The following is a 16,279-nucleotide window of genomic DNA, read 5'->3' on the forward strand; positions in this document are numbered from 1 at the left end:
AATACAATTCATTATATTTTATTTTCAATCCTCAGTAGATAAGCAAGCGGATTTTGCTGGGAGTTTGTATCAACTAATGTATTTGGTAAAGTTATTTCAGCTTCAGAGATGCAAAAGTGACATCTTTAGGGTGGAGTCACAATTGGCATTGAGTGCTCTGGTGCATGAAAGACATAGGAGTGATGTCCTTAAGTTTGCGACCATTGCAAACATCTCTCTCGTTCAAATGCATTGCGCACCCAGAAAGTTATGAACATTACCCATTCTCTCACAGGCATTGACCTCATCATTGAATGGATCTACGGAAAGCCCTGCCTGAAAAAGGCAGCTAATATCATCAAGGACCACACCACCCCGGTCGTGCTCTCACCTCGCTGATACCATCGGGGAAGTGGTACAGGAGCCCGAGAACTATTACCTCCGAGTTCAAGAACAGTTTCTTTCCATCAACCATCAGCCGGTTGAAATCGCACCGCACAACTCTAACTCAGCACCAGATTTTTACACACACACACACACACAACTGTGAAGTTGCAGCAAGAAATAATGTTGTTCCATTCCAGTGCATGACAATTAAACACACAACTTAATTGATTGCAGTGACCATACCATGCTGCATTCCATCATAGTAGCAACCTTTCTAACTTTGATATAGAAATATCACCAGAGTTTAAATCTTGGCTTCCAATGCTGCTGGTGACCTGCTATTTTTCATGCCTAATCTATTCATTTATGTTCCAATAGTCCAAAATCCTAAGGAAGCTGAAATAATGCAACCTGATGATTAAATGGTCAGTTATTATTTACATATATACAAGATGGACAATGTAGATTGTCTTATTGGTAACAAACCTCACCTAATGGCCTTGACAAAGAAACATTTAAATATATTTAGGGAGCAGTCAAATTATAGGTATTAGCCAGCTCTTCAGTGTGCATGTAATCAAATTGAGATTACCACTTATCCTTGAACTCACCAGAAAGCTTTAGTCCACGTTCACCAACTTGAGTATTATAACCATGTGGCATTTTGAGAATGGAGTCGTGAAGCCCAGCAATCTTAGCAACATAGAATATGTCTTCTTCTGTTGCATTGATGTTCCCATACTGGAGGTTATAGAAAATTGTATTGTGGAACAGGACAGAATCCTATAAGGCAACGAAGACAAGCATTTTCAAATTTAAATGCGTAAAAATACAGAATTATTAGAGCGAGATGGGGAGGTACTTGTGATGAAATGTTTTTGACTATCATGAGTGCTTCATATATAATTTCTTATTCAGGAATTAAAATTTTGCTCAGACTCAATTTTGTATTACAAGAATAGATATCTAACCATCATTCAAACCAACATTCACTTACTCCTAGAATGATATTTGGTACTTTTCATGAATTATTCCATATAGATGCAGAGAGGAAATTACAAGACTGTTAGCAGATGAGCTGATTGAAATGGAGATTTTAAAATATCAATCTAATACAATACAGGTATAAAGCTACAATGGACACCAAAAACATAAGAGTTTTCAGCTGATTCAAGTTAAATCTGACAGTGCTATATTTCAGACAAAATTTGTTATTTACTTGCAAAATAACTTTTACTCAAAACATATTAATAAAAAGCCTTAATAGTTAGAAATCCCACATACAGTCTTAAACTAAATGGTTTTGCACACTCAGAAAGTGAATTAATAATTTTCCAATCAATTCATATCTATATTAAGCCAACCAATCAATACAATTAACACATCTACTAAAATGGCATAATTTATATCCATAGTACAAACTAAATACATGGAATATGCATCCAATATGTGATATTTTAACATTTATTTTGTCAGAGCTAGCATTTAGAATTATAGTGGTAAATTTCAAATGTATCTTCTGCATACGTGCATTACATGGGTTATGTAATTAATTTCATTACAAAAGGTCAAAGAATGCACGTGATTGTTTAAATGAAGTGCCCTTTGATACCATCTGAATTAAAGATAATATATTTTGACATAGAAGTAGGAAACAGCAGATTAGGCAGCATGTACGGAGCGAGAGAAAAGCTAACATGTTAGGTCGATACCTTTCACCAGAACGGCTTACATAGAAAATTCACATCTAATGGCTTGCTGGGCTTTAACATTTCCATGATGTACAAAAATATTATAATTTAATATATGTTTACAAAGCAGAGTCCTGAAATAATTTGGATTTCTATTTTATCTTCAATATATATATATTTTGCTGTCAAGGCTTGCACCACAAAGTTCAAATAATCTGCAAGAGAGATGGTGGGGGACATGAATGGATTCAACGAAAGCTCACTGTAATAATAATCAATTGTGGTCTCTTCTATTTTTTGCCCTTGAGAAGGCATTGGTCCACAAATTTTAACAATTCTTCGGAAGATCCAAAATACTATTGTGGCAGTAGATACTGAAGGAAATCCACAGGAAATGGTGTTAGGCAAACTGTTGGGACTGAAGGCAGATAAATCCCCAGGGCCTGATGGTCTGCACCCCCAAAGTACTCATGAATGTGGCCCTACAAATCGTGGATGCAATGGTGATCATTTTCCAATGTTCTGTAGACTCAGGTTCAGTTCCTGTGGACTGGAGGGCAGCTAATGTAACCCCACTTTTTAAGAAAGGAGGGAGAGAAGAAACAGGAAATTAGACCAGGTTTAGCCTGACATCGAAGGAAATAGGCAACGTTTCGGGAATTAGACCAGTTAGCCTGACATCGGTAGTGGGGAAGACGATTGAGTTGATTATTAAAGATGTAATAGCAGCGCATTTGGAAAGGATCGGTCAAAGTCAGCATGGATTTATGAAGGGGAAATCATGTTTGACTAATCTTCTGGAATTTTTTGAATATGTAACAAGTAGAATGGATAAGGGAGAGCCAGTGGATGTGGTGTATCTGGACTTTCAAAAAGCCTTTGACAAGGTCCCACATAAGAGATTAGTGTGCAAAATTAGACCACATGGTAATGGGGATAAGGTATTGACATGGATAGAGAACTGGTTGGCAGACAGGAAGCAAAGAGTAGGATTTAATGGGTTCTTTTCAGATGCCAGGCAGTGACTAGTGGGGTGCTGCAAGGCTCAGCGCTGGGACCCCAGCAATTTACAATATATATTAACGGTTTAGAAAGAGGAATTAAATGTAACATCTCTAAATTTGCAGATTACATAAAGCTAAGTGGCAGTGTGAGCTGCGAGGAAGATACTATGAAGCTACAGGGTGACTTGGATAGGTTGGGTGAGTGGGCAGATGCATGGCAGATGTAGTTTAACGTGGATAAATGTGAGGTTATCCACTTTGGTGGTAAGAACAAGGCAGCAGATTATCTAAATGGTGTCAGATTAGGAAAAGGGAAGGTGCAACGAGACCTGGGTGTGCTTGTACATCAGTCACTGAAAGTAAGCATGCAGGTACAGCAGGCAGTGAGAAAGCAAATGGCATGTTGGCCTTTAAAGCGGGAGAATTTGAGTATAGGATCAAGGAGGTCTTACTGCAGTTGTACACGACCCTGGTGAGACCACACCAGGACTATTGTGTGCAGCTTTGGTCTCTTAATTTGAGGATGGACATTCTTGCTATTGAGCATAGGGTCACGAAGCTAATTAGAAACATAGAAACATAGAAATTAGGTGCAGGAGTAGGCCATTCAGCCCTTCGAGCCTGCACTGCCATTCAATATGATCATGGCTGATCATCCAATTCAGTATCCCGTACCTGCCTTCTCTCCATACCCCCTGATCCCCTTAGCCACAAGGGCCACATCTAACTCCCTCTTAAATATAGCCAATGAACTGGCCTCAACTACCCTCTGTGGCAGAGAGCTCCAGAGATTCACCACTCTCTGTGTGAAAAAGGTTCTTCTCATCTCGATGCTTCTTCTCATCCTGGGATGGCGGGACTGACAAAAGAATGGATCGACTAGGCTTATATTCATTGGAATTTAGGAGGATGAGGGGAAGGGGAGGGGGGGGGATCATATAAAAACATATACAATTCTTAAGGGATTGGACGGGCTGGATGCAGAAAAAATGTTCCCGATGTTGGGGGAGTCCAGAATCAGGGGTCACAGTTTAAGAGTAAAGGGTAGGCCATTTGGGACTGAGATGAGAAAAAACACTTTTCCACCCAGAGTTGTGAATCTGTGGAATTCTCTGCCACAGAAGGCAGTGGAGGCCAATTCACTGGATGTTTTCAAGAGAGTTAGATATAGCTCTTTGGGCAAATGGAATCAAGGGATATGGGAAGAAAGCAGGAACGGGGTACTGATTTTGGATGATCAACCATGATCATATTGAATGGCGGTGCTTGTTCGAAGGGCCAAATGGCCTACTCCTGCACCTATTTTCTATGTTTCGATGTAAACAACAGGGTAGACATTTTCTATGGTGGCAGAAAACAATGTGCAATGGATTGGGATCCATTACATACAACCCTGCAACATCTACGTCATAGCAATTTTAACATAGAATAAGGCCTGAAATTGCTTCAAAAGCGGCTATTTCACTGTAAATAAGAAGAGCCAGTGAGCATGCCAAGGCCTTTTGAAATATTCAAAGCAAAGCCCTTAAACAGAAAGGTCTGAAGCAAGCCTACAACATTCAAGCTGTTCATCCCATAGCCCAGCCAGCAATTTTCAAATTAAAAATATGGAGCAAATCTACTCCTTAAAGATTTGCTACATACAAAGCATGAACATTTTTGAATCTTGGGATTAGCATGCAAGACAAATACCATACAAACATCTCATCATAGCTAATGCATTTATGCAGCTAAGTTATTCTAAATCAGATAAACAACAGTCTACCATCTGTCATTGCAGTCAGCTTCAAGTTGGGCTTCCAATTACAGAAAATTGCCCAAAGCAAGAATAACTCAGACCACCATTGTGCTTAAAAATTTGGCTAATAATTTTCCTAAGGCAATGAATTTTAAGCTATTGACTGGGTTACAGTCGGACAACTATGTTGCAAGTGATCACCATACGCCAGTTAGCATTTCTCTCCAAAGTCAATGGATATCAAATCTATATTCAGATGTTCCTTCTCTTTGAGTCCAGATCAGGCAACTGCTTAAAGTTGTAACCATATGTACAGCGATCAAGACAAAATTAAAAAGGTTATTTTGATTCTTTACCTGTGGTACAACGCCAATGGCTTTCCGCAAGCTATCTAGGCTGACGTTGTTAATGTTCTGGCCAGCTACATAGATGTTTCCTTTCTGAGGTTCATAGAAGCGGAACAGTAATCTCACTATTGTGCTTTTCCTAAACCATTGGAAAAAATTGGAACCATTATTTAACATCAATTCAGAAAGATGAGGTAAATCCATAACTTAAAATTTAGCAGAGGGCTCACCAGACACAAGTAATTCATTGAAACAGGGACTGCGCTAAAGGTCTGAGAAAACTAATATCAGGTCTCCATTTCTAAAAAGAGGAAGAATGGCGAAGTATGGAAAATTATGGGGCGTATAGTTTACAGTTGGTGCTATGAGATACGGCAAAAATATTAAGCAAGGATGCAATTTTTTTTTTTTAATCACGAAACCAAACAATCTGGTCTATTTCAACTGGATCCACACCTGATCAGAGTTTTGAAATAAAAGGAACTGGATAAAACATTGTGAACTGTTTAAATCTTTACATGCTACTACATAGGACGTGTGCTGAGTTGAGGGAAGTTACAGCATGAATGGCAAACTGGATATAAAACAATAAAAACATTTACAAAATAAGAGCAGTTACTCAGACTACTGAGAAAGCTAGAAGGTAGTGTTCCATAGTGATTGAAGCTAGAAAAACTGGTTCGCTACTTGTAAACGAGAGATCTGGTATTTTGAATTAGAAACATTATTTTAAAACTGCAGATTTCAAGTAATTTAAGGATATAGTTTATCTTGTGAAACCAAAAGTACAACCGATTGGGCATGTAATTGACAAAACAAATGTAGAAAAGTGCACAACAGTGCACCCTGGTGGAAAGATTCAGGATTTCACATAATGATCAGATTGAAATCTTAATTTTGTAGAAACTAAAGTGGGTCTTAACAGGTAACACTCAAAGTAGGAACAAGTCAATGGTCAAAAAAATGGAGCACGAGAGTTCCTTTCAAATATATTCTGTTATGCTTGTATAAAAACATAGTGCAATCACACTTGAGTTACAAAATTTGCAAATAAGTTCACAAGGATGAATCCAGACTGGAACTTCTTTCCCCCAGAAAAGAGAAGGCTATAATTCCCCCCAACAAATACATGCAGATATGTTTCCACTTTTGATGAAGTCCCAAAAGAACGGACACAAATACAAATTAAATCTTTCAGAAACCCAACAAAATATTCAGGTAAACTTCACTATGAGAGAGTTGCAAAAATGTAAAATGGCACATCACAAGGTGGGGCTGTGGTGAACATTGCAGATGCTTTAAGGGACAAAGCTAGCTGGGCTCAAAGAGAAAGTGGAAAGTAGAATAGTGCGGATCTGGCCCACTTCAAACAGCCATTTTGCCTCCAATACTTTATGTAGTTTTGGCATAACTATTCTTTGCCTATTAAGAGAATCAGAAGTATTCTCCATGCGCCCCCCCTCCACCCCCCAACAATCTTTGTTTTACAAACATCATGCGGCTGCTTCAGTAAAATTGAACACAATAAGATTGCACTTTATTTTAATAAGGATATGAATGATACCATAAACATCTATGAAAAAAAAACAATTAAGTTACTGATGGGATTAAACTGTATCTGAACATCTATCAAGTTCCTTATATCGGATGACTTTGGTCAAACATAAATTGAGGATGATTTGAAGTACCAGATGTGTTGAGGTAGAGGCAGTTGTAGATTTTAGCTATCAAATTGAGTCAATTATTAAAGATGTTATGGCGGAACATTTGGATAGCAATAAGAGGATTGGTCAAAGTCAGCAAGGATTTATGAAGGGGAAATCTTGCTCGACTAATCTTCTGGAATTTTTTGAGGATGTAGCAAGTAATGGGCAAGAAAGAGTCAGTGAATGTAGTGTATCTGGAATTTCAGAAGGCCTTTGATAAGGTCCCACGCAGGAGATTAGTGAGCATCATTAGAGCACATGGTATTGGGGGTAGAGTATTGACATGGATAGAAAATTGGTTGGCAGACAGGAAATTAACGGGGTAGGAATTAACGGGTCCCTTTCAGAATGGCAGGTAGTGACTAGTGTGCCACAAGGCTCGGTGCTGGGATCGCAGCTATTTACAATATGTATTAATGATTAAGATGAAGGAATTCAAAAGTCAAAAAGGTCAAAGGTCTGTTTATTGTAATGTGTACCAATTAAGGTACAGTGAAACTCGATTACCATACAGCCATACTAAAAAAGTCAACAAGACACACAATTACATTAAAGTTAACATAAACATCCACCACAGTGCATTCCATATCCTCACTACGATGGAAGGCAATAAAGTCTAATCGTCTTCCCTCTTTATTCCCCCGCGGTCGGGGCAGTCGAAACATCCGCAGTCGGGGTGATCGAAGCTCTTGCAGCCGACGATTGAAGTTCCCGCGATCAGGGCGGTTGAAATTCCTGTGGCTTGGAGCTCCCGAAATTGGTCCCTAATCAAGGGACCGCGAGCACCACGATGTTAATGTCCACAGACTCCTGCTACTGGCGTTCTGGTGGTCGATCCCCGAGAGACAATAGACAATAGGTGCAGGGATAGGCCATTCGTCCCTTCGAGCCAGCACCGCCATTCAATGTGATCATGGCTGATCATCCACAATCAGTACCCCGTTCCTGCCTTCTCCCCATATCCCTTGACTCCGCCATCTTTAAGCGCTTTATCTATCTATCTCTTGAAACCATCCAGAGAATCGGCCTGCACTGCATTCTGAGGCAGAGAATTCCACAGATTCACAACTATCTGTGTGAAAAAGGTTTTCCTCATCTAAATGGCCTACCCCTTATTCTTAAACTGTGGCCCCCTGGTTCTGCACTCCCCCGACATCAGGAACACGTTTCCTGACTCTCGCATGTCCAATCCCTTAATAATCATGTTTCAAAACGATCCCCTCTCATCCTTCTAAATTCCAGTGTATACAAGCCCTGTTGCTCCATTCTTTTGACATACGACAGTCCAGTCATCCCAGGAATTAACCTCCTGAATCTACGCTGTACTCCCTCAATTGCAAGAATGTCCTTCCTCAAATTTGGAGACCAAAACTGCACACAATACTCCAGGTGTGGTCTTACCAGGGCCCTGTACAACTGCAGAACTACATACCTCTTTGCTCCTATATTCAACTCCTCTGGTTATGAAGGCCATCATACCAATAGCTTTCTTTACTGCCTGCTGTACCTGCATGCTTATTTTCAGTGAATGATGTACAAGGACACCCAGATCTAGTTGTACTTCCCCTTTTCCTAACTAGACACCATTCAGATAATAATCTGCCTTCCTGTTCTTGCCACCAAAGTGGATAACCTCACATTTATCCACGTTAAACTGCATCTGCCATGCATCTGCCCACTCACCCAACCTGTCCAAGTCACCCTGCATCCTCATAGCATCCTCCTCACAGTTCACACTGCCACCCAGCTTTGTATCATCTGCAAATTTGCTAATGTTACTTTTAACCCCTTCATCTAAATGATTAATGTATATTGTAAATAGCTGCGGTCCCAGCACCGAGCCTTGTGGTACCCCACTAGTCACTGGCATTCTGAAAGGGACCCATTAATCCCAACTCTTTGTTTCCTGTCATCCAACCAATTTTCTATCCATATCAGCACTCTACCTCCAATACCATGCGTTCTAATTTTGTCCACTAATCTCCTATGTGGGACCTTATCAAATGCTTTCTGAAAGGCCAGGTACACTACATCCACTGGCTCTCCCTTGTCCATTTTCCTAGTTACAACCTCAAAAAATTCCAGAAGATTAGTCAAGCATGATTTCCCCTTCATAAATCCTTATCGACTCGGACCGATCATGTTACTGCTATCCAAATGTGCCGCTATTTCATCTTTTATGATTGACTCCAGCATCTTCCCCATCACCGATGTCATAGAAACATAGAAATTAGTTGCAGGAGTAGGCCATTCGGCCCTTCGAGCCTGCACCGCCATTCAATATGATCATGGCTGCTCATCCAACTCAGTATCCTGTACCTGCCTTCTCTCCATACCCCCTGATCCCTTTAGCCACATGGGCCACATCTAACTCCCTCTTAAATATAGCCAATGAACTGGCCTCAACTACCTTCTGTGGCAGAGAGTTCCAGAGATTCACCACTCTCTGTGTGAAAAATGGTTTTCTCATCTCGGTCCTAAAAGATTTTCCCCTTATCCTTAAACTGTGACCCCTTGTTCTGGACTTCCCCAACATCGGGAACAATCTTCCTGCATCTAGCCTGTCCAACCGCTTAAGAATTGTGTAAGTTTCTATAAGATCCCCCCTCAATCTTCTAAATTCTAACGAGTACAAGCCAAGTCTATCCAGCCTTTCTTCATATGAAAGTCCTGACATCCCAGGAATCAGTCTGGTGAACCCTCTCTGTGCTCCCTCTATGGCAAGAATGTATTTTCTCAGATTAGGAGACCAAAACTGTACGCAATACTCCAGGTATGGTCTCACCAAGAACCTGTACAACTGCAGTAGAACTTCCCTGCTCCTATACTCAAATCTTTTTGCTATGAATGCTAACATACCATTCGCTTTCTTCACTGCCTGCTGCACCTGCATGCCTACTTTCAATGACTGGTGTACCATGACACCCAGGTCTCGTTGCATATCCCCTTTTCCTAATCGGCCACCATTCAGATAACAGTCTACTTTCCTGTTTTTGCCACCAAAGTGGATAACCTCACATTTATCCACATTATACTGCATCTGCCATGCCTTTGCCCACTCACCCAGCCTATCCAGGTCACCTTGCAGCCTCGTAGCATCCTCCTCACACTGCCCCCCAGCTTCGTGTCATCCGCAAACTTGGAGATGTTGCATTCAATTCCCTCGTCCAAATCATTAATATATATTGTAAATAACTGGGGTCCCAGCACTGAGCCTTGCGGTACCCCACTATTCACTGCCTGCCATTGTGAAAAGGACCCATTTATTCCTACTCTTTGCTTCCTGTCTGCCAGCCAGTTCTCTATCCACATCAATACTGAACCCCCAATACCGTGTGTTTTAAGTTTGTATACTAATCTCTTATGTGGAACCTTGTCGAAAGCCTTCTGAAAGTCCAGATACACCACATCCACTGGTTCTCCCTTATCCACTCTACTAGTTACATCCTCGAAAAATTCTATAAGATTCGGCAGACATGATTAACCTTTCATAAATCCATGCTGACTTTGTCCAATGATTTCACCACTTTCCAAATGTGCTGCTATTCCATCTTTAATAACTGACTCTAACAGTTTCCCCACTACCGATGTTAGACTAACTGGTCTGTAATTTCTAGCTTTTTCTCTCCCTCCCTTTTTAAAAAGTGGGGTTACATTAGCTACCCTCCAATCCTCAGGAACTACTCCAGAATCTAAAGAGTTTTGAAAAATTATCACTAATGCATCCACTATTTCTGGAGCTACTTCAGTACTCTGGGATGCAGCCTATCTGGCCCTGGGGATTTATCGGCCTTTAATCCATTCAATTTACCTAACACCACTTCCCGGCTAACCTGGTTTCACTCAATTCCTCCATCTCATTTGACCCCCGGTCCCCTGCTATTTCCGGCAGATTATTTATGTCTTCCTTAGTGAAGACAGAAGCAAAGTAGTTATTCAATTGGTCCGCCATATCCTTGTTCCCCATGATCAACTCACCTGTTTCTGACTGCAAGGGACCTACATTTGTTTTAACTAATCTTTTTCTCTTCACATATCTATAAAATCTTTTGCAGTCAGTTTTTATGTTCCCTGCCAGTTTTCTTTCATAATCTATTTTCCCTTTCCTAATTAAGCCCTTTGTCCTCTGCTGGGCTGAATTTCTCCCAGTCCTCTGGTAGGCTGCTTTTTCTGGCTAATTTGTATGCTCAACTGGTCTATAATTCCCTGTTTTCTCTCTTCCCTCCTTTCTTAAAAAGTAGGATAACATTAGCTCTCCTCCAATCCACAGGAACTGATCCTGAATCTATAGCACATTGGAAAATAATCAACAATGTGTCCACAATTTCTAGAGCCACCTCCTCAAGTACCCAGGATGCAGACCACCCTAGGTCCTCTGGCCATTAGTACATCTGGGAAATTGTTTGTGTCTTCCTTAGTGAAGACAGATTAAAAGTACCTGTTCAATTTGTCTGCCATTTCCTTGTTCCCCATAACAAATTCACCTGTTGTCTTCAAGGGACCCACATTTGTCTTAACTAATTTTTTACATATCTAAAGAAGCTTTTACTATCCTACTTTATATTCTTGGCTAGCTTACTTTTGTACCTCATCTTTTCTCCCCGTGTTGCCTCTTTAGTTACCTTCTGTTGCTCTTTAAAAGTTTCCCAATCTTCTGGCTTCCCGCTCGTCTTTGCTATGTTATACTTATTCTCTTTCATTTTTATACTGTGCTTGACTTCCCTTCTCAGCCACGGTTGCCCCTTACTCCCCTTAGAATCTTTCGTCCTCTTTGGAATGAACAGATCCTGCATCTTCTTTATTATTCCCAGAAATACCTGCCATTGTTGTTCCACTGTCATCCCTGCTAGGGTCTCTTTCCAGTCAACTTTGGTCAGCTCCTGCCTCATGCCTCCATAGTCCCCTTTGCTCTACTGTAATACTGACACTTCAGATTTTCCCTTCTATGAATTGTAGATTAAAACATCATATTATGGTCACTACATGGCTCATTTACCTCGAATTCCCTTATCAAATCCGGTTTTGCCCCTGACTATTGGCCCTGACCTTACTCTCTTATCCCTTCTCGAACTTTCTTTCCCATTAATTCAAGTAGTCCTTTGTAACTTTTCCTGTACTCACTTCCCCTTTAACTCCATCTTTATACTCCAAATTTGTCCACCCCCCCCCCCGCTATTTAGTTTAATCCCACACGTGTAGCACTAGCAAACCTGCCTGCCGGAATGTCGCCCCCATTTACATTAGCAAAAAATAATATAAGCATATTAGCAGATGACACTAAGCAGTGTAGCAGTGTGAACTGTGAGGAGGATACTATGAGGATGCAGGGTGACTTGGATAGGTTGGGTGAGTGGGCAGATGCATGGCAGGTGCAGTATAATGGGAATAAATGTGAGGTTATCCACTTTGGTGGCAACAACAAGGAGGCAGATTATTATCTGAATGGTGTCAGATTAGGAAATGTTAAAGTGCAACGAGACCCGGGTGTCCTTGTACATCAGTCCCTGAAAGTAAGCATGAAGGTATAGCAGGCAGTGAAGAAAGCTAATGGCATGTTGGCCTTCATAACGAGTGGATTTGAGTACAGGAGCAAAGAGTTCCTTTTGCAGTTGTACAGGGCTCTGCTGAGACCACACCTGGAGTATCGTGTGCAGTTTTGGTCTCCTAATTTGAGGAAGGACATTCTTGCTATAGAGGGAGTGCAGGTTCATGAGGTTAATTCCTGGGATGGCGGGACTATCATATGTTGAAAGAATGGAATGACTGGGCTTGTATTCACTGGAATTTAGAAGGATGAGAGGGGAATCTATGGAAACATGTAAAATTATTAAGCGATTGGACACGCTAGATGCAGGAAACATGTTCCCGAAGTTGGGGGAGTCCAGAACCAGGGACCACAGTTTAAGAATAAGAGGCAGGCCATTTAGAACTGAGATGAGGAGTTGTGAATTCGAGGAATTGTCTGCCTCAGAAGGTAGTGGAGGCCAATCACTGGATGCATTCAAAAGAGAGATATATAGAGCTCAGGGCTAGCAGAATCAAGGGATATGGGGTGAAAGCAGGAATGGGTTACTGATTGTGGATGAACAGCCATGATCACATTGAATGGTATGTATTTCTATGTATCCTATGTATTCTATGTTTCTATGTACGAAATGTTAAGATAGTGGAAGGCATTAGTTAAACAAAATGGCAAGCAACATAGGAGTGTAACAAATGAGATGAGGGACGAGTGAAATGCATTTCTGCAAAATCGTCAATTCTCTTGCATAGGTTCTCAGCCATACAGATCCCAACGATACCAATGTTTCAACAAGGCACTGGGCCAGAGTCGTGGTCATTATTAATTGGCAATTTAATGAATATGATCAGAATAGGAGAAAATATTAAATCTATAAAATACAGGAAAAAGATAAAAGAGAATCTGAAAATATTTCAAAAACTAACCTAAAGGGAGACCAATAAAAGGCAACTTACCCTGAACCACTAGCTCCTACAATTGCCACCTTTTTCCCAGTAGGAACATCAAATGATACTCCATTAAGGACCTTTTGACCATCCAGATATTCAAAGTGCACATCATCAAAAGTGATGGTAGAATTTTCAGGAGTAAGCTGAAGTACTGTAGCCATTTGTGCCTCCTGCAAAAGCATATAAAGAACCATGAAGTTGCATTACAGCATTGGGTGCCACATTCACTTTGGAAAAATAAACACATGGTGTCTCTTCAGATATTGCAACTGTATATTACTGTCTTGAATACTTAGTACTTTTCAAATTTTCAGTTTATGTATTTTTTAAAAATTACAATTTAATTTTTACAAGCTCTTATATAAAATGTCAGACTATAAATTCAGAACTAAAGAGTACCACTATCATGTTAGCATCATACCTTAATCTTTGTATCAAGGTTTAGCAAATTGAACAATGTGTTCATGTCTATTAGTGCCTGTCGTGTCTCTCTATATACGGTGCCCAGAAAATTTAAGGGAAGAGACAATTGGAAAAGCAGTCCATTTACCATCACCAGATCTCCCACCGTTAGTGTTCCTGTAAAAATGAATCAAACGTTACAAGAAACTTTCATTTCCATTTAATTCAATTACGTTTGAGAAAAATTGTTAACATTTTGGGATAAAATGGTGACGAGTTTCCTTAACTCTTTTAACAATGTCATATCTTTACACACAATATTAGTCATATTAGTCAATTAAAGCACGAACGGCAAATGGGAGACTTCTGGACCTCGCTGTGGAATATTCACCGTATGATTTGGTCAACTATCCTGTCATTTATCTCTTGCCTTTCCCTGAATTTACATTTCAATGAAATGTTCTTCAGCTTTAGGTGATAGTAATGCACAGATTCATCACTAGTTTGGGGAGCCCTTAAAGTTTAGTGAAGTATGCGACGGTTGGTCTTTGGTTCAAGGTGTCTTTCAAACTTATGTAAAATAAATTTGGTCTTCTCTCTGTCCTCTTTTTGCTCTAATGTCCAGATGTTGTACAACTCTAGTCTCTTCTCTCCTGTCCATAGAAGCAGATACCTAGCTTTCTCAATCTCACTAGCATTCTTTACCACACCGTTGAACGTTAGTCCAGACATTCATTATATCAGCTACTTCCCAGTCCATTAGTGGCGCTAGAACGGGCATGTTTATTGCAGCCATATCTATTGTGATGCGTGCAGCATTGCCGTTCCAATTGTACGTGACAAGTTAACAAACAGATTCAATTAGTCATAAATATTTAAGTTTGCAGTGTGGTTACACACTTGCTTTCACTGGCATCGAGTGACAAAATGAAGTAATCTTTTTTTGAATATTTGAGATTTCGGTAGCTTGTAAGTTATTGGGGCAAATCCTCCAAAATCATGGAAGAACTCGGATAAGGACATGGACATTTTAAAAAGACAAATTTGCTGGCTGCAACGGAAAAACCCCCAATCCCCAAACCTGTCTGGCCTGTGGGCATCAAACAAGTGGGCGAATGGTGTGGGGAGGAAAGGCTGAGACGGAGATAACGAGATTATCTTGGATACACAAAGGAAGGAACCAAGCCTCAGCAGACGGTGGTAAACAGGCCAGCCCAAGCTCAATCACCATCTTGGATGACCCATCCATCGAGACAATAGGAGCCCGTCCAGGCGATGGGATAACGATCAGGCTGAGGGATCATGACATCAGCAAACCCCTTATCATCGGAAGCCAGATCGAAACTGGGAATCATCAAAAGAACCCTTTTCATCCAGAGGACCACCTGAGGGTTTCAAAGTAAGCTCAGGTATAAAAACAGGAGTCAAGCCAGAACTCTTTCTCTCTTTCTGCTCTGCTGGACAACTCGCGAGCCCAACTGCAAGTACCCCAGTGACCTGGTGAAATTCCCGAAATAGGATAGAGGTTGAGAAGATTAAGGGAGTAAAATTGTGGAAAAGGGGTACTTGCAAGTAAAATTGTGTAAAGTAAGTTTTACGACGTGCCCGATAGTTTTCCGTACATAGTCTTAGTTTAAAGCATACGTGTAGCCACGTATTATGTAGTGTTGGTGAGATTCGATTTCTCATTGTTTAATAAAGCCTGTAAATTTTAGACTTGCTTTGAGTCCATCTTGGTTTCTGTTTTCCCTCATCAGCACACTCTGGTCAATTCAACCTTTTATCATATCCCACCATAATTCTGAGGTCTAGAACCTAGGGGAATCCCTTTTGTTGTATTCTCTCTCTTGGAAACCGCTCGAGTGGAGTGGTGGCCATTTGACCCTTCGACAAGGGAGAGAATAACTCGGGTAGTTGGGCCCGAAGTGAAATAAAGGGAAACGCAAAACCCCTACAAGCTGATTAAAGCTTTTTTAGCACGTGGGTAGTCCTCCGAATCATAGCCCCGTATACCGTTACCACCATATTATGTTTTGTGATGCCTTGAAGTCTATCTTCAAGATAAACAATGGAGACAGCACTTGTGTTGTAGTCTCTTTTAAGAATGCCATCTATTCAAAATGGCATCTCCAGGTCTCTCATTCTGCATCCGTTCGCGCTATCTAGATCACATGACTTAACTACATCATGCACTGAATTTGCATGTTGCAACCCAGTTTCGATTGTAACAATATAACAATGGTCATCTGAAAGAGTGCAAAGCAAATGATAATGACCAAACACCGCGAGCTTCAACAAAATGTTTGACATAAACTTTGAAAACACCATTATTGAAAAGCATGTGTAAATAAACATGTTTACATCAGGAATTTCAGCACTGCCATTGGCAGTCTGACAACCTTTTGAGGTAGAATGGTTTCCTAAATTTTCAGATTATTGCTGGTTTATTAGTCATTGCATTTGGAGAATTCTCGGGAATTTTTTTCTGCACTGAGTAGATAAGTACAGGTGCACAACCTTTTATCCGAAGATCCAAATAACGAAAACCTCCGAA

The 16,279-nt window shown here is 40.5% G+C and overlaps 1 protein-coding gene across 1 annotated transcript in view; it reads right to left on the reverse strand.

Moving 5' to 3' along the window:
- Positions 1–16,279, reverse strand: part of abcb7 (ATP-binding cassette, sub-family B (MDR/TAP), member 7) — a 75,065-nt gene that overhangs the window by 11,332 nt on the left and 47,454 nt on the right. The window contains 4 exon segments of the mRNA XM_055644136.1: positions 978–1,149; positions 5,156–5,285; positions 13,330–13,493; positions 13,745–13,902. Coding sequence (XP_055500111.1) covers positions 978–1,149; positions 5,156–5,285; positions 13,330–13,493; positions 13,745–13,902 — 624 coding nt within the window.

Source organism: Leucoraja erinacea, chromosome 12 (assembly GCF_028641065.1).
Source record: "Leucoraja erinacea ecotype New England chromosome 12, Leri_hhj_1, whole genome shotgun sequence".
Lineage (NCBI taxonomy): Eukaryota > Metazoa > Chordata > Chondrichthyes > Rajiformes > Rajidae > Leucoraja > Leucoraja erinaceus.